The 24,695-nt window shown below is 45.3% G+C and overlaps 2 protein-coding genes across 2 annotated transcripts; one reads left to right on the top strand and one right to left on the bottom strand.

Moving 5' to 3' along the window:
* Positions 1 to 3,259: 3,259 nt before the first annotated feature.
* Positions 3,260 to 12,725, top strand: LOC127344553 (uncharacterized). Its single transcript, XM_051370850.2, has 4 exons — positions 3,260 to 3,858; positions 3,972 to 4,167; positions 12,046 to 12,177; positions 12,263 to 12,725. The coding sequence occupies exons 1-4, from the start codon at positions 3,581 to 3,583 to the stop codon at positions 12,383 to 12,385; spliced, it is 729 nt and encodes a 242-aa protein (XP_051226810.1). The 5' UTR covers positions 3,260 to 3,580; the 3' UTR covers positions 12,386 to 12,725.
* A 200-nt stretch (positions 12,726 to 12,925) lies between these two features.
* Positions 12,926 to 14,646, bottom strand: LOC127344552 (beta-glucuronosyltransferase GlcAT14A-like). The gene is made up of 2 exons (XM_051370849.2): positions 13,798 to 14,646; positions 12,926 to 13,702 (listed from the first exon to the last, which is right to left on the bottom strand). The coding sequence occupies exons 1-2, from the start codon at positions 14,345 to 14,347 to the stop codon at positions 13,041 to 13,043; spliced, it is 1,212 nt and encodes a 403-aa protein (XP_051226809.1). The 5' UTR covers positions 14,348 to 14,646; the 3' UTR covers positions 12,926 to 13,040.
* Positions 14,647 to 24,695: the final 10,049 nt, after the last annotated feature.

The raw sequence follows: 24,695 nt of genomic DNA, 5'->3' as shown, positions 1-24,695 counted from the left end.
AAACTTATTATACAAATACATATATGATAATAAAAACATCTTTATTTCCCTCAAAAAAACATCTTTATGTGTTTGTCTCTTGGGCAAATATCCAACATTCTCCCACTTGCACTAGATTACAAATAAACTAGTTTACATTTGGCAAAGCTCTAACGCCCATAGACAATTGGTGCTCATCATGCTTCGCTTGTGGCGGAGGCTTTTGTCGGTGGATCCACGACATTCAGATCAGTATGTATTTTACAGACTTTAACTGGATTACCAGATACATAATCCCTTATAACGTGATATCTCCGGGGAATGTGTTTGGCCACTGAGTAAGACCTTGGGTCCTTTGTATTAGCAATTGTGCCCGTGTTATCACAGTAGAGAATCACGGGGTCATGCATACTCTCGAACACACCAAGTAGAATAATGAACTTCCTCGGCCAAACAACTTCATTTCTCGAACCCCCAAAAATACTTTCCCTTCTATGATTTTTTTAATCTCTGGACCATTCGGAAGCTCCTCGTGATGTCCTTGTTCTCATTCTAGGCTCCGAACAAAACTTTGGTCTCACCATCATGAATATCTCATTTCTACCCTAGTGTCATTAAGCGTTAAGTGTGTGACCCTACTGGTTCGAGAATATGCGGACATGATTGAGGCACCTCTTAAATCGATAATCAATAGCGGGACCTGGATGTCCATAATGACACCCAAATATTTAATGTAGATCTTTATCTGTTGAACCACAATGTCGGGGACTCAAATAATCCCGTATCCAATTCTTTTTGTCTCATGATATATTACTTGCCCGAGATCAGATCATCAATATCACCATACCTAGTGCAATCTCGTTACTCGCAAGTACCCTTTACTCATGTCATAATATAATATCCATGTGACTAACTCATTAGTCACTTGCTTGCGAACTCATTAGTCACTTTCTTGCAAGCTCTTTAGATATAATGTTACTGAGTTCTCCTAGAGAATATCTTTCCGTCACATGGAAGAACGAATCCCAGTCTCGATTCATGCAACCCAACAAGCATTTTCTGAAATACATGAAAGACACCTTTATGATTACCCTGTCACGGAATGACGGTTGATTCCGTCAAAGAATTCTTTCAATACTTGGGAATTACATAATCTCATGGTCTAAGGAGTAAGTTACTTGACATTAAAGTTAGCTTAGGAAATATTAAACATACTGACTTTATCTTATTGCTTTTCTTAAATGGATATGTCCATCACAACATTCTTCTAATGATATGACCTCATTATGAAACGACAATTCATGTCCGTGGTTAGGAAACCATAACCATTTTTATTCAACGAGCTAGCCCAGTAAAGACTTGCTAGCTAGGGACATAGTGTTGTTTATGAAAGCACACATGTATTATGTTTCCGGTTAATACAATTATAGCATGAAATATAAATTTATATCATGAACCAGAAATATGATAATAACAAATTTTATTATTGCCTCTAGGACATATTTCCAACACACCGTATATGTCCGAAACTACGAGGTGCTGCCACTTACGGCACTTGGTGTCGTACGACATGACTACAACTTGACCATACATTGTCCATGTTTAGAAAATTCAATAATTCATACATTTTTAGATGAATAATCCATACATTGTATGGATTATTCATCTAAAAATGTATGAATTATTGAATTTTCTAGTGCATTAGAGTAATATTTCTCTTGCAAAATTCGAATTTTTTTTTTATTCTTTTGTGTGTGCGGTGGAGTTTGATAAAGATTGTTGTGGTGCCCAAGAACACCAATCATGCTAAAGCTTTGAGTAATTTTAAAAGTTCAACAAAAATATAGTAGATATCTTTAAGTAATTTCACTGAGTGGGTGAGGGGGGCAATGGCCCCCCTCGATGTAGGGACTATGAGCAAGGGCTACTTGGTATCAGGTCGCCCTAGGGCCCTAAATATTTGTGGACCGTCCCTGCATGAACATGTAAGTTGCTTGGAATCCCAATGGCTTAAACAAACATTGCTGCCACTTATTGCATGATTGATTCTCATGGCATGCTTTGTATTGTAGTTTCCTCCCTGAAATGGTAAGGTTGAACCCACATGTCAGGCATAACGGTAAGGTTGGACAGAGAGCGACTGACAACCGTGTAATCTGGATTTTTATCGGTATGACCCACATGTCAGGCATAATGTTAAGGTTGGACAAAGAGCGACTGACAACCGTTAGGGCTCATTCGGGCAGCGTAGATGAAATAAAGGAAATAGGCGTTTTACGACACTCTAGCTCTCGCTCCACTCCATGTAAGCTCTGAAATTATCTTTTCGCAAATGACTAATCTCAGCCACTGAAGTTCAACCGAGATAAACGGGTTCACATATGTAAGCTATGAATACACCTCCGTGCGGAAGGAGTTGGTCCAACATTATTTTCCTTCACTCGTAGTTTATTTCAAATACACCATTTTCTTTACAGAGAACTATTTACAGAGCGGACTAGTAAAAATACATATATAAAAAAGAAAAATAGAGTGAACGATAACAAACAAATTGATTGTTGTGTGACATAAAGGGCATGAATATTTATAGAGAAAGTTTCCTAAGAAAACAAATATGACATTGAGTACATGATGTGAGCTTTGATGCGGCTAACCCACTACTAGTATTGACGAATCTGATACTCTTCCTCTATACATGAGTCGATCCGGCAAGACTTGTCCGTTGCCAAGAACGTGGCTCTATCAAATACTATGACTTCCACCACAAGGTTTGGAGCATGTGCCACCCACGAATGTACTTGCTTCGTTTTTTGAATAAGTATACTTTTAGCTTAGAGCTAATGTTTTCACATTTGACCAACTATATTGAAAAATGTAACAACATCTAACTTAGTATTGAAAAATGTAACAACATCTAACTTAGTATTGCTTGATCGGTTTTAAAATGTAGTTACATAACATGCACATTTGATGCCATATATATGTTGCTTCTCTTTGAAATAGATTCGGTCAAATTTTAAGAACTTTTTTAAAACTTAGGCCGCACTTATTTAAGTACGGAGGAAGTGACGTGTTCTCGTTTTTTTTTTTTTGGGTAGCTGTACACGTTTTTGCTTGTTTAGGCAGGAAGAATTTTCCAATCAAACAACTTCCGGGGAAAGATCTCGTAGAAAAGTCTCGGTCAATCTTGGAGTTGGACGTGTCAGATTTGGGCGTGCGCGCACGCGCAAATGCGCAACCAGTCAAACACCGTCCACCGGTGCCGCCACGGGCATGCCATGTGATACTCGTGCCACCGCCGCCGCCCCTACCAATCCGACGGCAGAGCCTCGACGGGTCTTGGCCAGCTCCGACGATTTCCTTTCCTGGCCGCGCTACATCCTTGGCCCGCCCGCCCGCCTCATACCGCCCGTTTCCATCTCCCCAAAATCCGGTTGCCCTCCCGCAACCAAGGAGCTCCTCCACATCCCCACGCCTCTCGCCCGCCCCCCTCCTCCGATCCCTCCACCACCACGCCGCCAGCCGCAGCGCCGGGTCTCCCCTTCCTCGCGGGCCCGAATCCAGGGATCCCCGCCGCCGGATCACGCCGGGAGGCGCCCCGATGCTGCCGTGCGCGCGGTCGGCGCTGCGGAGGCGGGGCCTGGCCCTCCTGCGCGGGCGCGCGGAGGGCGGCAGGCGGGAGGCGCTCGCCAATGCCAGGTGCGCGGCCACGGTGGCCGGCCGCGGGGCCGGGGTCGGCCGCTGGCCCGATCCGCCGGCGCACACCCAGGCGCGCGGTAGGTGGCCCGCGGCCTCGCAGACGCGGTCCTTCCTCGGGTGCGGCGACGGGGCGGAGGGCAGCGTCCTCTCCAAGGTCTACGAGGAGCGGCGCGTCATGGGGTACAGTACAATCCAACTTCACCGCCCTGCTCTGTTTTTTGCGCTTAGCTGATTACAACTTCTGAGAAACGGGAATGGTTGATCGTGGTTGGCTGGCTGCGATGTGGGCGTAGGTACTCCCCGGAGCAGATGTACGCCGTCGTCGCGGCCGTGGACCTCTACGAGGATTTCGTGCCCTGGTGCCAGCGCTCCAGGGTTATTAGGCGCTACGACAATGGCTCCTTCGACGCCGAGCTCGAAATCGGGTTCAAGTTCCTCGTTGAGAGCTACGTCTCTCACGTGGAGATGGAGAAGCCCAAGTACATCAAGGTGAGTGAGACCCGTGTAATGTAATGCACCTGTCATCACGCTTATGGAATAGTAATATATACACAAATTCAGGTGGAATAGAACGCCTAATTAGATCACTGGTTCTTGAAAGATCCTAGAATAAGAAACAAATGCATGAGATACACGGTTGCTGTTATCTTTTCATGTTATAATTGCTAAACCACCATCATGATTTAGATTACTTGTCAGAGTGAGCTGCAAATGGATGTACTATTCTGAGGAAGTGTTGATGTCACCTCACCACTTCCTTGGATGGTTTGCTGTTTGATCTAATGAATACAACACTTCTATCCTGGTTTCTCTACCGGCAGCATAATTCTGTTCATGATCTGCTGCTACCATTGTTTGTTTATTTTTCATTCAAATATGTATAAATTTTCCAACCTTTTCCACTGGCTGTTATTCATAAGTTGTTCTGTTAATATGCCCACACTCTGGTATGTGCCAGACATGATATTAGTTTGCCTGACCTATAAGTATTAAGCACCTACTCAGTTTCAGGCATCTCTGATAGATAGGGTCTTCAAATACAGTTTGCTCCAGAAGGTTAGACCGTTGTATTCATACTATCTAACTAGCTTTGCCGTTGGATCCCAGGAAAAGAACGAAAATGAACTTGCTGCTGTTTGCCTGTTTCTTAGAAACCCCTAGTGCTTGTTGTGGAGCTAAGCATTTATGAGTTGTACCAAATTCACACTTGCACTAGTCATTCTGGCAGATAGTCTTCTCAACCCATATGTTACCTATCTAGATCATCCTGCCATTACCTATCATGTCAAACTATCATCAGTGTTAAGAACTTAAATCGTATCATAAAATCAATTTAGACAGAGTTTACTTGAAATGTAGGACTACTGTGATGACCTCACCTTCAAAAGCGAGTCCCTGTGTATCATAAAGCAAAGGTCAACTATTACATCGTATGATCCAACAGAAGAAATAAAATAGTTCTTTACAACTTGCATAGCTTTGAAGCTAGCACTTTATTTCAGAGTTCAAGCAACAATTAAACAAATAGCATGGAGCATTTTTCCTTCATGAAGCCACAGGCAGACATGTTGGGCAAAGACTCGTAACCCAAACCGAAGACCTTTTTGAAGAACTAGCAATCTTCACAAGTTCACATAGAAGTGCAACCACGCAAGGTCAAACAGGTCATTGATATTGGGCAATGAGTACTTATTCTTAATCGTCACCTCATTTAGCGAACGATAATCCATCACCAATCTTTTACTAGAGTCTTTCTTTTCCACGAACAACACAGGTGCTCCCCATGATGATGAACTGGGTCGGATGAATCCTTTCTCAGTTTGTTCCTTAAGCTGTTTCTTTAACTCCTCCAGTTCCTCAACATCCATTTTATAGGGTCTCTTGGCTACGGGTCCAGTTCCGGGCATAAGTTCCATGAGGAACTCAACATCTCGGTTAGGTGGCATTCCTGGCAACTCCTCCGGAAACACATCTGGTTATTCCCTTACTATGAATACCTATTCTAGGCTAATCCCCCTTAAGAGCATTAACATACTACCTTTTAGCTCAAAGGTTGAGTGGAAACGAATCCGTTTCTTCTCTGGGGTTGTGAGTGTAACTGTCTTCTTTGAGCAATCTATTTGGCCTTCATATGTGGCTATCCAATCCATGCCCAAGATTACATCTAGGCCTTTGGATTCCAGGATTACCAAGTTGACTGGAAATTCATGTTTCCCAATAACTCGGGTCAACTTTTTGCGTCCAGTACTTATTAACACCTCTCCTCCAGGGGAGCTCACTCTAAGCGGGTATCCTATTGTTTCCATGGCCAAGTTATTCTTATCCACAAATGCTCTTGAGATGAATGAATGTGATGCACCAATATCAAAAAGGACATGTGCGGTAAAGTTGTTAAGCCGAAACTTACCAATCACTGCATCGGGTTCGTCATAGAGTTCCTCTACGTTGACATGGTTAACATGCCCCTTTTGGAATGGGTTCGGCTTCCTTATCTCCTCAGCCTTCCTCAATTTCTCAACAGTCTTCTTAGGACAATAATTGGCAAAATGCCCTAGTTTCTTGCACTTGTAGCATTCAATCTGGCTGATATCCCTCTTCGCAAAACGGTAGCCGTTGTTGTGATTGTTGCCATTGTGGCCTCCATTGTGGCTGCCGTTTCCTCTCCCAGAGTTGTGGAAATTTTTATGGCCATTGTTGTGGTGATCATTTTCGTTGCGGTGCTGGTGCCTATTTCCCCCCTCATGATTACAGCTTTCACTACCCTCATCATAAGAGCGCATCTTGTGGGGTGGTCCTGAACCGTGCTTATCATGCTTTCTCTTCCTCCTTTCCACTTGCTTCACCGTATTCTCCAAGGTTATGGCCTTGTCACACAACGCCTGGTATGTGGGCACATAGGCCTCTGGCATTTGGACGAGCAGCTCATCATCCAGCCCCTTGAGAAACTTGTTCTTCCTCTTGGCGTCGGTGTCCTTGGCGGAGATTCTGGAACTCAGTCCTCTTAAGGTCCATAACTCCCGTGGATACATGGGCAGTGAAGAAACCCTCCTCGAAAATGGCCCAAGTCACTTCAGTGATGGGGTGGGTGAGTTGGAAGTTCTCCCACCAGCTGGCCGCAGGTCCTTCAAGCAAGTGTGCTGTAAATCGAACCTTCTTCGCATCGGTGCATCCAATAGTCATCAGGTCCTTGTTCACCGAACACAACTAGTCATTGCCAACCATTGGTTTAGCTGCCCTTGAAAACTTCTCAGGGCGGAGTCTCAGAAATCTGGTCCACATGGGGTGGAGGTGGCGAGGGTGGCGGATTGTTGTGTTGTTCATCATATGGTTGTTCATCTAGTTCATAGTCTGAGTCATAGCCTGCATCAGCTGTGCTTGAGCCTCCAGCATCTGTTGTAGGTAGGCTGGCACCTCGGGGTTTGAAAGGTAATATTAGATTTGAGAGAGAACCTAGAGGAATAAAATTCTACCCTTACACAACACATGCACAAACAACCATTTAAACACACAGCATTCATTAAAAATAACATTTAGTTCAAAGATACGTATAACTCAAATCGTCTCGATGAAGATAAACTAATAGCTTGTCCACCACATGCGGTGGACAAACTCAGACTCAAATGCTATATTAAGAAATGACAGTCCCTATACTTAGATCTTGGTTTCGAAGAGGTTGACGCGTATGTCCTGACACTCATCCTCGATGCATGGTAGCGCGTGTTGGTGGCGGGGGTGTCCTCTTCTGCCACGATCAGACGGGTCTCCCTGTTGGGAAGGATGAATTCGACCTCCTCCGAGTCTTCTTCCTCCTCCATCACCTGGTCCTCCTGAACCGCTAGATCCTCGTAGGTATCGGGTGGCTGCTGGACAATGAACACCTGCTGGTTAGCTGGCCGAGGTGGTGGCCGAGGTGGTGGTGGTAGTATCTGCTGCGCCATGTGCGTGCACTGTCCCCGAAGTGCCAGGGGAGCGTCTTGTTCATCAGCTTCTCATTGTCCTTCTTGAGCTGGACAATCTTGGCAAATAGCGCATCCCTCTTATTCGCGAGCCACTAGATGAGCTTTTCTAGCTGTTGGTACTTCTTGTTGTTCTCCTTGAGGGTATGCTTGGTTCAGTCTAGATCGCACATCTTGGCACGCAGCAGGGTCTCCACCTTGTAGGCATACCTCTCCATATCCTCGAACTGGATCTGCATCCAAGTTAGGCCTCGTGACTTCCCGAGGTTCTCATGGGAAATCACTCGAGCTGCGCTTCCCGAAGAACTGGGGACCGAACTTCTCGTCCATGCTGTCGCTGTGCATGTAGACGATGCGGGCCAATGCCTCCTGCATTGGCATCACAACGCCGTCATCCCAGTTTGGGTACCTCTTCAAGTAGACCACCGTGTCGGTGACCGGCTCGATAAGGCGTCCCTCGATGGTCGTCTCGATCTCCCACCGATCCACGGTGGGCACGTCGGACGGCAGGAGCCTGCCTTGGAACATAGGCGGACGCAGGTTCAACGACCTACATAGCCGAGACAGTGTGTCGCTGAAGGGGGTGGTGTCCTCGTCCTACGAGGTCTTAAGCTGGGTGAAAGCAGCCATTAATTAGATTTACACTCTGTAGAGGTTGTACAACTTCACCCATAGAGGTTGTACAACTTCACAAGACCTAGTCTATTCGTCTACCATCGGTGCACATTTTGCTCAATGGATAGATGTCGACTAGGACAAGACTTTTCCGAAGTTATCCCTCAGACCTTCCTCTATGGACCCATACCAACCTACCAATAGATGGTTGCTTTCACTCAGCTTAAGACCCCCTACGATGAGGACACCACCCCTTTTAGCAACACACTGTCTCGGGTGTGTAGGTCGCTGAACCTGCGCCTGCCTATGCTCAGAGGCAGGCTCCTGCCGTTCGATGTGCCCACCGTGGACCGGTGGGAGATTGAGACGACCATCAAGGGGCGCCCCTTCGAGCCGGTCACCGACGCGGTGGTCTACTTGAAGAGGTACCCGAACTAGGATGACGACGTTGTGATGGCAATGCAGGAGGCTTTGGCCTGCATCGTCTACCTGCACAGCGACAACATCGACGAGGAGTCTGATTGCCAGTTCTTCGGGAAGCGCAAATCCGAGGGATTTCGCATTAGGACCTCTAGAAGTCGCGAGGCCTGACTTGGATGGAGATCCAGATCGAGGATATGGAGAAGTACGCCTACAAGGTGGAGACCCTGGTGCGTGCCAAGGTGCGTGATCTGGACTGGACCAAGCATACCCCCAAGGAGAACAACAAGAAGTACCAGCAGCTGGAAAAGCTCATTGAGTAGCTCGCGGATAAGAGGGATGCGCTATCTGCCGAGATTGTCCATCTCAAGAAGGACAATGAGAAGCTGGACCAGGATGCGATGATCATAGCACTCCGGGGACAGTGCACACACACGGCGCAGCAGATACCGTCACCGCCACCTCTGCCAGATATCCAAGAGATGATCGCTGTCTAGCAGGCCCTAGCTGTCCAGCAGCCACCCGCTACCTAGGATGATACAACGGTTTAGGAGGACCAGGTGACGGAGGAGGAAGAAGACTTGGAGAAGGTCGAATTCATCCTTCCCAAGGGGGAGACCCGTCTGATCGTGACGGAAGAGGAGGACACCCCCGCCACCAACACGCGCTCCCATGCACTGAGGATGAGCGTCAGTGTCAGGACCTACGTCAACCTCTTCGGAACCAAGATCTGAGTAGAGGGACTGTCATTTCTTATTATAGCATTTGAGTTTGAGTTTGTCCACCGCATGTGGTGGTCAAGCTATTAGTTTATCGACCAGGTGATGGAGGAGGAAGAAGACTTGGAGGAGGTCGAATTCATCCTTCCCAAGGGGGAGACCCGTCTGATCATGGCGGAAGAGGAGGACACCCCCGCCACCAACACGCGCTCCCATGCACCGAGGATGAACGTCAGTGGTCAGGACCTACGTCAACCTCTTCGGAACCAAGATCTGAGTAGAGGGACTGTCATTTCTTATTATAGCATTTGAGTTGAGTTTCAGTTTGTCCACCGCATGTGGTGGTCAAGCTATTAGTTTATCTTCATCGAGACGATTTGAGTTATACGTATCTTTGAACAAAATGTTATTTTTAATGAATGCTTGAGTGTGTTTAAATGGTTGTTTGTGCATGTGTTGTGTAAGGGTAGAATTTTATTCCTCGTTCTCTCTGAAATCTAATCTTACCTTTCAAACCAAATAGCATGCTGCCCCGTCGTGAACCTGAGGTGCCAGCCTACATCCAACAGATGTTGAAGGCTCAAGCACAGCTGATGCAGTCTATGTCTCAGACTATGAACTAGATGAACAACCATATGATGAACAACAACAACAACAACAATCCGCCACCTTCACCTCCACCTCCACCCCATGTTGACATGGGCAGCTGAACCAATGGTGGCCAATGACTAGCTGCGTTCAGTGAAGGACCTAGTGACTATTGGATGCACCGACTCGGAGAAGGTTCGATTTGCAGCACACTTGTTTGAAGGACCTGCAGCCAGCTGGTGGGAGAACTTCCAACTCACCCACCCGATCACCGAGGTGACTTGGACCATTTTCGAGGAGGGTTTCCGCACCGCCCATGTATCCACGGGAGTTATGGACCTTAAGAGGACTGAGTTCCAGAATCTCCGCCAAGGACACCGCAGCGTGTCGGAATACATCGAGGAGTTCAACAACTTGGCCCGCTACTCGCCAGACGACGTCAACACTGACGCCATGAGGAAGAACAAGTTTCTGAAGGGGCTGCATGATGAGCTGCTCGTCCAAATGTCAGTGGCCTATGTACCAGGCGCTGTGTGACAACGCCATAACCTTGGAGAATACGGTGAAGCAAGTGAAAAGGAAGAAGATAAAGCATGACAAGCATGGTTCAGACCACCCCACAAGATGCGCTGTTATGATGAGGGCAGTGGAAGCTCTGGACACCACAAGAAGGGTAACCATGAGGGTGGAAATAGGCACCAACACTGATGAGGGCAGTGGAAGCTCTGGACACCACAAGAAGGGTAACCATGAGGGTGGAAATAGGCACCAACACCGCAACGGACATGTTCACCACAACAATGGCCATAAAAATTTCCACAACTCGAGGAAAGGGCAGCCACAATGGAGGCCACAATGGCAACAATCACAACAACTGAGAGTCTTGTCGTATGAACCTGGAATGTTCTTTCTTTACTTATGTTCCTGGCTTTCTCAACACTTAAAACCTGGGGAATATTTTTTTGTCGCTGAATCTGGGGAGTAGTTGCATTTGGGTTTTTGTGGTCTTTTTTTAAACTAAGGGCTAGATTGGTTCTTGTCCACGTGAATTGTTGCCTGGCCTGAAGCGTCCCTGAGAGTAGCCTGGTATCTGTTTGTTTGCTGTCCTGGAAAAAGCCTGGAATAGCCTTGCCGGGAGTAGAATGGAGCTAGGTTAGCCTGACTAGAGGAGCCAGGGACATGGTTAGCCTGGCCCAGGCGTTGCAATTTGATCGCCTGGTAACCAAGGCAGGCTGCCTGGGAAGCTAATTACCGAATTTAGTTTCCTTAGATAGGCTCATGGGCGTAAATGGTAGTCCTAATAATTCCGCCAGGCCAGGCTACCAACCAAACACTCATCTGTCTATGCTGCCTGACCAGGCAACAATATACACAAAATCCTATTTCAGGCTAGGCAGTGATTTTGCCCAGGCATTCATCTGTGGACACGAACCAAACTAGCTCTAAAGCTTCGATGGCTTCCATGAATATGGGTGTTCCTCTATTGGTGGATTTCTTTGATGAGTAAAACGGCGCAAGTACTTTGCCTGAGAACTTGGAGGTGCGACCAGTTTTGAGGTCATGACATGTGATCTGCTCTTCGATGACATAGAATACATCAACATGTGCACCAGCCAAATCCCAGCTCATGTGCACGCCTCGATCTTATAACATATATAGAACATACTATGTCTTTATATAAACAGAGTTGTATTCACTATACAACTATAATACTGCTGATGTGTCTTTTACATTTGTAACAGTTATAATGTGTATTTGTCTGATTGACCAGCACTGTTATAATCTGCACCCACCCTAATAAGCACTGTAGCTTTTTTCTATGTTGTCGAATTAATGTGGGAATTTCTAGCCTTCCGAAGCAAGTATGGAAGCTTATTAAACCTTGTTTAGTTATTTTAGTCAATGCAGTCAACTCGGATAATCTAGGTTAGTCAGTCTAGGGTTTTTCTTCTTTTTTGTATTTATCAGTGGTATGCCAGTTCTCCTTTCCGTAGTATCGTATTTTTAACCTTTTTCCATGGTATAGTAGTTGCGCTTCTTTTGCTTCTGACTGCATTGCTGTATTGCAGACGACAGCGTCTCAAAGTGGGCTTTTTGATCACTTGATAAACGTTTGGGAATTCAAGCCTGGTCCTACTCCTGGAACCTGTGACCTATACTTCTTAGTGGATTTTAAGTTCCAGTCACCCCTATATCGTCAGGTAAAACTTGTTTGTTATTACCATACAGATCAAGTGCCTTCATTTTGTTCCTTTTTCAAGGTCCTCATCAATCTTTTCATCACAGGTTGCTTCCATGTTCTTCAAGGAAGTTGTTTCCAAGCTTGTGGGATCATTTAGTGATCGATGTTTTAGAATTTATGGACCTGCCGTTCCTGTGCTGGAAAAATCTTATGGGCAGGAAAGGTAGAGACATAAATGATCTAATTTTGAAGAATATGAGCTTCATGAGAACTTGTGTCCGTATTACAACAGAGGATTTCTTGCAGAGGATACATATAATCCACCATTTGTGATGTCACTGTACTATTAGGCAAGTGGGTCAGGAGAGAAATCGGCCAGAATTTTCACCCTTTGGCTATTTCTAAGATTTTTTCATGTACTACTAGTTTACTACCCATCTGTAACAGCAAAATGGCCAGCCACACACACACATACACGATTGTTTACCAGGTCAATCGGATCTTCAAACATGTATTTCGTCTGAACTGTTGGCCATAGGCATATAAAAGCTCCTGATATTATGTGAATGGCAGCCCTGTGACTTCTCACTTACCTTTTCATTCATGTTGTTTCCTCGTTCATCTTTGATTAGATGCGTATGAAGTCTGCTCTTCTGTGCCCATTGTGCAATCACCTGATGGGGACCAACCGTTTGAGCTTATTGTGGCGCGAGTGGTTACTGATTAAGCTGGATCAAGTGATTAGAGTGAATACCAGACATTAGCCATAAACTTTGAATCGTGCTCTGTTAAGAAGAGATTTGGATCGTGTGATTATGATAAAGATGAACAAAAAATCCGACGTGGAGACCGGGCAGCCTGCTTGCAAAGCAAGCAGCTGCCTCATGGCCCGGCGGCCCCGACAAGGCCGGCCACCAGTTTCGCCAGCCTCCGTCCCGCCTCGCCCTGCCTGACAACGTCAATGTCTCCCCCGACCGAGCAGTCGTCGGCCTCGGTCTCTTCGTCGCCGCCAGCGCACCACTGTCCGGGCGTGACGCCGTCGAGCGGGCGCCTTAGCAGCTCCTGGTCTATCCTCTGCAGCAACGCCTCGTCGCCGTCGACGTCGCCGAGCCGGCCGGCGAAGGCCGCCCCGCTGCCGACCACGGCGTCGTACCGCGACCGGTGGTCGCCGTCCGGGACGTAGACCCGGAAGGTGTGGTTGACGGTGGCGTTCGTGAAGCGCGCCGAGTTGGCCATGGCCGTCTGGAAGTAGAACTCCATGGGGCTGAGCGCGTTGCTGAAGTACATGAGCAGCGTCCTCGGGAGGTTGTCGGGCGCCACCACGCAGTGCTCCACGAACCCGCGGCTCAGCACCGTCCAGGGCGAGCCCTTGAAGAGCTGGAACGCGTCGGGCTTCTCGCGCTGCCCAGACGAGAAGGAGATCTCGGCGTTGGTGCTCTGCAGGAGGTTCTGGTCGAGCACGAGCACCGGCGCGGTGTCGGTGTCCACCCTGTGGTCGATGAAGTTCAGGTCCCGCGGCACGGCGGAGAGGGCGTGCAGAAGGTCTGCGCACATTACAATCGATTTTGTCAGTGACATATGCATGATCAGAGCAGCCAGAGCGATGACAAACAGATGAATCGCAGTGCTGCTCACGTACCGTCCTGCGTGACGAGCGGGTAGTCGGTGGCCTGGAGCGTGACGAGCCAGTCCCAGTCGGCGCCGATCCTGACCAGCACGGAGGCGCCGCGGAGCACGGCGGCGACGGCGGACGCGCCGCGGCCGTCGACGGAGTCGCCCTTGCCGAGGACGTGCACGTTCCCGTACTCGAGGAAGGCCTGCTCCGACCGGACGTAGCCCGCCAGCCTGGCGCGCTCGTAGGCGCCGGCGCCGGCGTCCAGGTGCAGCAGGTACCGGTTCCTCGGGTGGTACACGGCCTTGAGCAGCCGCGTCATCCTGACGGACTCGCCGTGCCCGCCGGAGATGTAGTACGCCAGCACCGGCGGGTACCCTGCCCCGCGCCTCGGGACCGTCGCCGACGCAGCTGGGCTGTATGGGACGTCGTCGTACTCGTACCCGGCCGCGTCCTTGAGGAAGGAGGTCGGCCTGGACGACGCGTAGCCGAGGACCAGCAGGGTGGTGGTGACCGCGGCCAGCGACGCGAGCGCCGCGCACGGGGAGAACGTCAGGAGCCAGGAAGAGCGAGACATTGCGTCAAGGGCTCGAACCCTCCTCTTTCCCGCCGTGCCCGTGCCTGTGCCGGAGGAATGGTCGCCGGCGGTCCTGTACAAGTAGTTGTTTACCTCTTTTCAGCTTCCAGGTGTCTGTCAACGCTTGTGTTTGTTGGGCTGGGATCGGATCGTGGAGGAGCAAACATAAGCACTGACGCAACGCCGAAGTGCTGTCGATATATAATGGATGATGGACGGGGATATATCTTGTGTTGATCCCTTGTTTTTCTATTGTATACTGATGGCATGTGGAATGGCGACCATGAAAGAGAGGACGTGCTTCCAAGCCAAGGAGCGCGATAGCCGGCAGGCAGGGCGGCATGTCGCGGAGCACCCGAGCGTCCCAATCATTGCTGCTAGCTGATTGATGGACGGAGGTTGTAGTCGACGTCTTGCGGCCGGCTGTCGCGCGTGCACGATCAGTTCGTGATTGTACTCACGAACCACGCGGTGCCATACAGGTTTATGTGGAAGATCAATATTCCTATACAAATTAAACCATTTTTTTGGCTGGTGCTGAAGGTAACATCTTAAGAGCATCTCCACCGGCGTCCTCTAAATAGACGTCGGCACAACATCCTATATTTGGAGATGTTGTTTCCACATCGGTACTCTCATCGAGCTTCATAAAAAGCACTAAACTCCAGAAATTCGACGTGGAGTTGTTGTTGAAGAGGCGCCGGCGACCCCAATCGAAGCCCATCGCATAGGGATCCTTTCAGACGCGCCGGCATTTTTATTGGGCTCCAAAACATGCTGACGTTTTTTTAGGAGCGTCGATGTTGACGCTTTCTCTCACTAGAATCCTAATAGAGATATTGGGAGCGTTATTGGGAGTGCCGGTGGAGATGCTCTAACCAGGGATGTTCTCTTGCAAAGGGGTGGATCATGTTCCAAGAGTTACTTATTTCGTGAAAGCAATGAATGGATTGACCATCTTTTCCGTTCTTGCCCTTTAGTCAGGTATGTGTGGAAATGTGTTGATTGTTGCTTTTAGTTTCAACCGTCCCTTCACCAGTGCCAGATTTGCGTGAGCATCTAACTTAAAGGGTTGCGGGTCTGAACCCAAAGTTTGATGCGGTGGTGATTATGTTTGGCTTCACCAAATACTTTGTCTTTATTTGGTGGAGATATTATACTTTAAGATTGTGTTGTAATCATTATGCCTCTGCTTCGCATTATGTTAGGTACTTGTGAGTAGTTCCCCATGTTCCTAAGGAAATATGACGATCTGACTATGATTCTATATGATGTGCAATGAGTATTTGGTCAAGTTTTTATCCTTTATATTGTTCTATGATGGTTTTATGCGAACGTCGACTGCACCTATATGGGCTCATAGGGCTACACTTTAATGTAATGAATACGTGTTGGAAGGGACGGAATGACAGAAACCGTTTTCCAATACTTTGAGTTGCATTAGAGTGGTTTATGTCGGGACCAATGATTTTAGTGCTATGATGAGAAAATTATGTCTTAATGACTCCTATACTTGCACATGAAAAACACGTCTAAACGTCACAGCTGGAGGTGAGGTAACAATTACTAAAGCAATGGTATCACTTTTGCGACGAAGAATGCTATATAACGCAGGATATTATTCTCGAAGAGGGCCATTCCCTAGCCATGACTCCTCCCAGAAACGTATCTGCGATCCATCTTTTATCGAAAAGGTAAATATTGGAAAAAATTCTTCGTAGCCATTAAGCCGGTCCACAAATGTAAGTCCCCAAGTTTCCAAGGGACTTGGGATAACGTATTAAAGAGCGTTTGCCATACCCCATCTTCGGTAAGAAGCTTAAAAAGCCATTTGCCTAGTAAAGCTAAGTTTTTGACCTCAAGGTCATGAACACCCAACCCACCCTGATCTTTGGGATGGCAAACCACACTCTATTTAAGTAGTCGATTTTTTTCTCACTATCCCCTTGCCAAAAGAATCTAGATCGATAATAATCGAGCTAGTGTAATACACATTTTGGCAAGAGAAAGAAAGATATCATATACTACCTCCATTTTAAGGAATAAGGCGCACGCGTAATCCAAGACGAACTTTGACCATAAAAATTGAGCAACAAACTCTTGATTATATTATATGTAATTAGTACCGTTGGATTCGTATTGAAAAGAATTTGGTAATGATACTAACTTCATACAAACAATGTTTATCTATTTAAAGTAATTCTTAGTCAAACAGAAAACACGTAAAACGAGGACGCCTTATTCCTTGAAACGGAGGTAGTACAATACTATATTAGTAAGTACTGAATTAATGAGTACCAGTCACTTCTGAGGCACTTCTAAAGTCTTTCCTCCACTAATTTCCATTCAACAATTGTTAATCGCCGATAATGAATCGGGATCCCCAAATATCGAATAGGAAGCTGGCTTTGCCCATATCCAAACAGCTTCGCGTATAAGGCTGCTGAATCCTGGGCTTCACCGAAACAAAAAAGCTTCGCATTTATGGAAGTTGATTTGAGGCTGACAACTACTCAAAAGCTGCTAAGATTAACTTGATATTTCGTGCTTTTTCAAGTTCATGTTCCATAAATAAAATTGTATCATAGGCGTATTAAAGGATTGATAAACCACCATCCATAAGATGTGGAATCACCCCTTCAATCTGACCATCAGACTTAGCGCGTTCGATCAAAATGACGAGCATATCAGCCATAATGTTTAAATAAGAGTGGTGATAATGGGTCGCATTGGCGCAAACCTTTTCTTGTCTGGAAATACCGACCTATGTCATCATTGACTCGGATCGCAACACTACCTCCAGACACCAAATCATTGATCAAAGCACGCCACTCAGGTGAAAATCTTTCATCCTAAGCGTCTGCTTATCATAAGCCTTCTCAAAAACTAATTTTAAAATTACCCCATTTAATGTTTTAGTGTGCAATTCGTGCACCGCCTCATGCAAAATAACTGCCACATCCAGGATATTTCGTCCTTGCATGAACACGGTCTGCGATGGCTGCACCACATGATCAACCACTGTATTAAGTCTAAGGGTGGTCACTTTCACGAAAATCTTGAAACTTACGTTTAAAAGACAGATACGTCTATATTGTTGAATCCTTTCTGTCTCATTAACCTTTGGTAAGAAGATAACCTCACCAAAATTTAGACGAAATAATTCTAACTGTCCAGGGTGTAAAACACTAAACATCTCTTGAAGGTCCACTTTGTTAGTTTTCCAGAAAGTCTGATAAAACTCAGCGGGAAAACCATCCGAACCCGGGCTTTGTTGTGCTCCATTTGCAAAATAACTTTATTGACTTCATCCTCAGATTAAGGAGCCGTCAATAAATCATTCTCCTCCCTAGACACTTGGGGTATGTCAGCCAATTGACATTCATCCAGAGAGAAAGAACTCTCCTCCGGTGATCCAAATACACCTTTATAATAGTTTTTAATATACGATTTGAATTGCTCATGGCCTTCAATCAACCCCTCATCCTGTACCAGAGATTGTATACGTTTTTTTCTGTGACGGCCATTGTCGATCCCATGAAAACATATAGTATTCGAATCTCCTTCTAAGATGAATTGACCCTTTGAACCTTGATGCCATTTCAGCTCCTCCTCACGAAAAAGACCCGCTATTTGAGCATTCGCCTCACTTTTTAAATCAATCCCCTGACTTCATAGCGGTCTTACTTCAGCGAATGCCTCCAACTCATCAGTAATGGCTGATAAGTGAAGCTTCTCTTTTTTAAGAATACCAGTTGTATGGCTAGTCTAACCAGAAAGGTGTTTGTGTAAGACACACATCTTATTGTTCCACCTTAATATGGAGGTATTACCAGAAACCGTTCTTTCCCACACATTTTTGACCATATCATGAAAATCATCCCGTAGTAAAAAATATGAGAGCATGGTCAGACCAACCACCATAGGGTATTTATCTTCCCAATCGGTGTCCATCAACACGCGGTCTAGTTTTTTTGTATGTTGGATCATGTAAATTGTTGGCTCAAGTAAATTGTCTATCAGACCTCTCTCAAAGTCTAAGCTGTCAATGACAGCATTAAACAAAAAAGGCAAATGACAATAAAAAAGGCCCCTACTCTTCTCGTGTTGGAATCTAGGCAAATTGAAATCCCACCACTAAGAATTGGATGTGGATTGTCCTTTGCAAGATTAACTATTGCGGATTTGTACGTTGTACTTCCTATAAATGACATAGTGAAGCGTTGTAGACAGCAGCCGACTGAATGGCGGCGGCGTTGGCTGTGGACCGCTCTCATTGGCCGCAAGGGCGGCGAGGGGGCGGAGGCTGTTGCTCGTGGTGTGGAGGACGCCCCGTCATCTTCCACCTCAGATCTGAAGAAGGTGGCCTCCTAGCGTGCAGTTCCCAACCCTTTGGCGCTGGTGCCGGGCGTCCTCGCCTAGGACTGCGTCTTTTGGTGGGGATGGAAGCTCTGGCCTGGGGGAATCCCTTGACCGGCGGAGATTGTTACGACGAAGATGACGTGTTGCGCCGTTCCCCTTCCTGGAGGCTTCGTTCAGGTCCATCTTCCATTCCCCTCATCTCTTCCCGGGTGAAAACCCAAATATCTCGATTTGGCGGTGCCGGCGCGTTGGCGCCGTTTCCTTGCTGAAGGCACCGTCTTGGGTAGGAGGAGCAGTGTCGAGTTGCGTGTTCCGGTGAGCTGCTAGTGGCGGCATACCATTGTGGTGTCGTGGTGCCGCGGTTGGTCGGAGCCTCGCCGGTCATACTGCTCTGCCATTTGGTGTCCATGTTGTCGGAGGTGCATGCGGCGCCCTCAAGCCTGGGCGAGAGGGGATATGGATCCCCTCTACGGTGACACGGCCATGATGGCTGGTTCGAGTCGATGGCCGAGGTGTCCTGACCTGCGCGGCGGCTGCGCTGCCAATCTTTTTGCCGTTTCTTCGTTCAGCGTCTTCAGTCTTAAAGCTTGCGTCTTGATGGGCGGTCAGTGCGGCGGTCGACGACGGTGTCCATGTGTTTCGCGTGTGGAGGTGATCTCGATGGTGTTCCTGCTCTGGGCAACCCGCCATGTGTGACCTTCGTGCTCTAGTTCGAGCTACTCTGCCTCTCGACGGTGCGGCGCCCTTCGACCCTGGGCGAGAAGGTAGGGACCTTCTTCAGTGGTGGAGGCGGATGTCTACACTATGGCGGCGAGCCAGGAGACGACGAAGGCTGGATCAATCTCCTGGCGGATCTTCTAGGCGTGTCCTCTCCTATGTCTGATCAAACGGATGGACGAGAGCCTCGACCCGCAAGCGGTGTTTCTTGTAATCTTTTTTCTTGTGGTGTGTGTGCGTGTAAGCTGATCTTCATGTACTTTGTATTTGCCATTGAGGCGTTATTAATTTAATGCAGGGCTAATGCCTACTCTTTAAAATGTAGGGGAGTGGTTGAGTGAGACGGGAGAGAGAAGTTGAGAGGAGAGTGAAGGGTGAGGGGGAGGGAGTGGATGGTGACGGACTAAATGATACGTGGTACTGAAGGGGTGCGACAACTACTGCCCTTTTACACGCGTGTTGTCCTAACCTATATATTGCATCCGAACGATCCAAAGACTCATGAAAACAGCCAAATTAAAAGTTCCTACCAGGCCTGGCTAAGGGTTGCTTTAAGTAGCATGAAATTAAGCCCGAGGCTTCATGCAGGCATCGAAACACCCGAAAGCTACATCTGATGGTCTTTTTGAGATTCATGAGTCTAGGCACGAGGATGCCGATGGATCTATATATATATACTAGTACAAATGCTCGTGCGTTGCTATGGATCCTCAAATTTCATTTCTTAATGGATATATATAATTCATAACTCACTATGAAACTTCAAAACAAAGCAGGGATGCCATAATATCGAACACAATAACAAAACATCATTGATGTGCATCTGCGTGGTAAGTCTCACACGTGTGTTCTGGATCGTCATAACTGTCAACTCGACAAGCTCTTATTTTGGATGTATAGTAAATATGCATGCGCGTTGCAACAGAAGAAAAACATGGCATTTTTTGTCAGTTAAGAAGCATGATAGTTAACCTTGTTGTGGTCCACCAAGAAAATTTCTCACCATCGTCCACTATTCCCCTCTGCCTCCTCAGTCATCCATGTCACGATGTCTCAAGCCTTTCATTTTTAAAGAATAGACTATGCAGCGAATAATTGTTTTGGCTATTTGGTATAACTTGTTTTATTTCTCTTACAAAAGTTTTCAAAACTTTGGAACTCCTTGTGTTATAAAATCTCTCTGAAATTTTCAATCCTAATAGAAGTATTTGATAGTATTATTAAACTCAAACATAATCATAACCTTGAAGTCACGGAGCAGGTGCATACATCTGCTTGACATTGTGAGAAGATATCACAAAACTTTTGAACAGCAGAGGTGATCGCCATAGGCCAGCCGCAAGAGCCAACTCCATTGACCAAGAGCCTACTTTGCACGAGCCTCCTGGGTACTATGAAGACCTCTCCTCTCCATTGAGCAGGAGCATTGATAGACATGCTGGATAATGGAGGATTCGTTCCAGGTTCAGAATGCTCATATGACCATAGGAAAAAATCCCCCCAAAAGAAATCTGTAATGTTCAGATCTTTTCTCATGTGTTGCTACACACAAAGACTATCGCAGCTCCATTGTCACTCGGCACCATGTTGTGTGCGCATATTCTCTTTTCCTATTCTCTTCACTTTGTGCGTTGGTCTCATAACTCTTTTGCTCCTTCTCACTTTAGTAGAGCTACATATCAAAATTCTGTCAGTATTATACTACCTTGCAAACAAAGGGCTAAAATAATCAAGGAATGGGACAATGTAATAACAAGACTACATCTTTAGCAGCTCTGACATTAAGTTACACAGTTCATTGCTAATTGCAGACTACATCTTTAGCACCATTGCATTGATGAGTTTGCCATGATATATAGTAATAGTAAATCATTTACTTTGACCTTGTGCAGAACCACTATGATATCTAATTTCGTCTTCTCTTCAAAACATTGAAGACAACATGCACTAAGAAATAGTTAATCACACTCTTTGAACTAATACAACATGGGAAGAAGTCCTCCTAGAGAGTAGATGGAAAAGAAAACGGGTAAAAGCTATTCTCTTTGAGTTATCATGCTATAGAATTAGAGCCCCCCTTCTCGAGATCAAGTTGTTGATTACACTAAATTTCAACATCGTAAAATATTTGTATTGTCCTAGAGATGAGAACAAAGTAGCAGACCAACTGGTAGCTACTGGATGTGGTATGGGGGCTAAAACCACAGCCTCCCGAATCTTCTCAAACTCATTTGTCCTTTCAGGCTTACAAACTACTCTGCGGAATGCATATCCCATAACTTGCATATGCTATAACTTTTTGCCTCATTCAGTTATCATTTTCAATACTTGCATTTCTAAGCATGCTTTCTATGTAAATTGTTCAACTTATCAGACTTTTCCATTTAGCCATCTAATTTCCTTCACAAATAGAAGTCAAAAGATTTTAACATCATAGGTCTTTGACTTTTTATTTGAATATTATATTTGGAGGCCATGCATCAATACTAAATAAGTTCTGAACTAATTAAAGTACTACAAAACATGTGATCTGAGCTACGAAACGGAAATTCTTCGTCACATCCAGCTCATATTCATGCTAGTGTGCATGTCGAGTGAAGCACATCTGAAACAACCACACGTCAAAATGTCCATCGAATATTTGCATATACTCATAGTGCAGTTTCTAAGAGATTTTAGATAATTTAGATGAATCCACTTTCAGATAAGATAATTTAATGCAACAACTTCATTTCAAAGATATAAAAAGATAGAAAATCACACATATACATATTTAAACAAAATAAATTGTATGCATATATATCTCACAGGCACTCCACTATATATATGCTAACACAAGGAAATTGTAAGCAGTCAATTCGAGCTCCTAGATCATTATTTGGCATCAATTCCATATATACTTCGTGCATATCAATCCTAGCTAGGAGACAAACTTGAAGGCAGACAAATCTAAAGTGGCAAACGGAAAATGCATGATCTATCTAGAATCTTTGTCTTGATTGTGCGAGTCAGGTTGAAGCAACCGGCTTCCTAGTCATCATCCTACCTCTATTCCAGAGTTACTATAAGTTAAACATAATCAGAAGTTACATTTTATTCTTACATCAATTGAACGCTATATAAACAAATAACCTTTTCTTCTCAGGCAATACGATGTCCATGGAGACCTTCTCCACCGGGAGACCCATCCAGGAGGAGACAACGCGCCGGATGTCAGCCTCGGTGATCACCGGCCCGGTGGACGTGATCAGGGACGTGAGTTCCAGCTCTTCGCCGCGAAGCTTTGCTGCCTGTAATCACGAAATATTCAAAGGAAAGTGCAATTATAATGAATGAGTGATATTGTTATGTCAGATGAATAAGTCGCAGGGTGATTGATCAATTCTAGACGAGACGCGATTATAAACAACATGTGGTTTATATAACCAGATCCACAGAATTATAATCCACAAGGCAAACTGTAAATAATTATTGTTTCTATTCAACTAATAAAACAAAAAAACCGGTGTGTTCACCCACTAATTCACCCACTAATGGGAAAATATGTTCACCCGAAACATTAAGAATCTAATATGTTCACCCGCATCTAATGGGAAAATATGCTCACGTGCATCTAATGGAAAAAGAACTGAAAAAGCAATACACTACGGACTGAACCATACATTGACAGGTGACTTTGCAAACATCTTAGAACATAAAAAGTATATGTTTTTATGTGCAGGTGACTTTGTTCAGCTAATAGTGTACTTACAAGGTATGTGCTCTGCAACCATCTTAGAGCATAAAAGGTATATAGCAGCAGTATACATGGTTAACATAGAAGATCATTGACACTTACATAGATCTAGAGCATCTACCGTCAGGATGAAATAGTTAGGAAAGGAACTGCTTACTTTATGACATAGGGGAAATTGGTTGGACTTGACATACAAACTTGTCTGTTCACCGCCGCAAAAATTACATTTCTGTTCACATTAGCTCATCAGAAAGGACATACAAATCTTATGTCTAAATCTAAAGGTTACAACAAAATATACATGAACCAATTATTTATTCTCCAAACTTACTAAATATTACAGGCACAGTTTCATGGCTAACATAAAGCCCCAGTTTAATGAGATCAGTAAACCTTTTTTTTTTTTACCAAATCTAGTAAACACGGATCATATCAAGAAATAGAACCACATGATTAGATTCAAATAAAGGGTTGTATCATCAATCTCACAATTTTCCCAAGATCGTCGACATTGGTTAATCCATTATCTGCATGGAGTTCGAATACGGAAGATATTAAGACATGGCGAAGAACAGCGTTATCGTAGTCCTCAACCTGTACAATGAAATTTCTTTGGATTGCGATGAAATAAGAGCACACTAAGGAAATACTTTTCAAGGTTTCCCCGACGTTCTTGTTGCTCGAAGCAAGCTCCAAAAGCTTCCCTCATCTGGGATCCCTGGGGAAGAGGATCAAGTTTTCCGATAAAATGAACCTTGATTGAGATTTACTCAATAAGAGACGTATATTAGAGACCTTGATTGACAAACTTTGCTCTTCTTATCTCAAACATATATTTAGAGACCATGAGTGAGATTTACTCAATAAGATAGCTAAAGCTTGGCGGTATCTATTTCTGAAATATCAGAAAAGAAATCAAGACCATAAGAACATGGAGTTCGAGTGAAAGGCTCTTAGCTTTCCTTTCCTATGATTTCCATGGATGCCAAATCAGTTTTCTTACTGAATTGTTTAACTAACTGCTGCTCGGCTGATTTTCTTCATCCATATCGCCCAGTGAAATAGACCCCACTGGAAAATTTAGAGGCAACCAAAAATCAGAATGTCACATGAATTAGTGATCAAAAACCATGCGTATATGAACTACACTATAACAACCCCTTACTATTGTATGCTATAACAATACCTTAAATATGGATAAAACAGAGGCAATGCAACATCGGTGCTAGTCTTGACAGTAAGGCTTCTAAACAACAACCACCAGTAGCCCATCACTACTAATCAAATGCAATAAGGAAAAGATTTCCTTGGATTGCGATGAAATAAGAGCACACTAAGAAACTACTTCTCAAGGTTTCCTTTTCCGATATTGAAAGAAACTTAGCTCTCTACATCTAGAGATGAACCTTGATTGAGATTTACTCAATAAGAGACATAATAGAGACCTTGATTGACAAACTTAGATCTTATCGCAAACATATATTTAGAGACCATGAGTGACATTTACTCAATAAGATAGCTAAGGCTTCGTGG

The sequence above is a fragment of the Lolium perenne genome, chromosome 3 (assembly GCF_019359855.2).
Source record: "Lolium perenne isolate Kyuss_39 chromosome 3, Kyuss_2.0, whole genome shotgun sequence".
NCBI lineage: Eukaryota > Viridiplantae > Streptophyta > Magnoliopsida > Poales > Poaceae > Lolium > Lolium perenne.
Note: the sequence above shows the minus strand (reverse complement) of the source record. Positions and strands in the feature narration are given on the sequence as shown.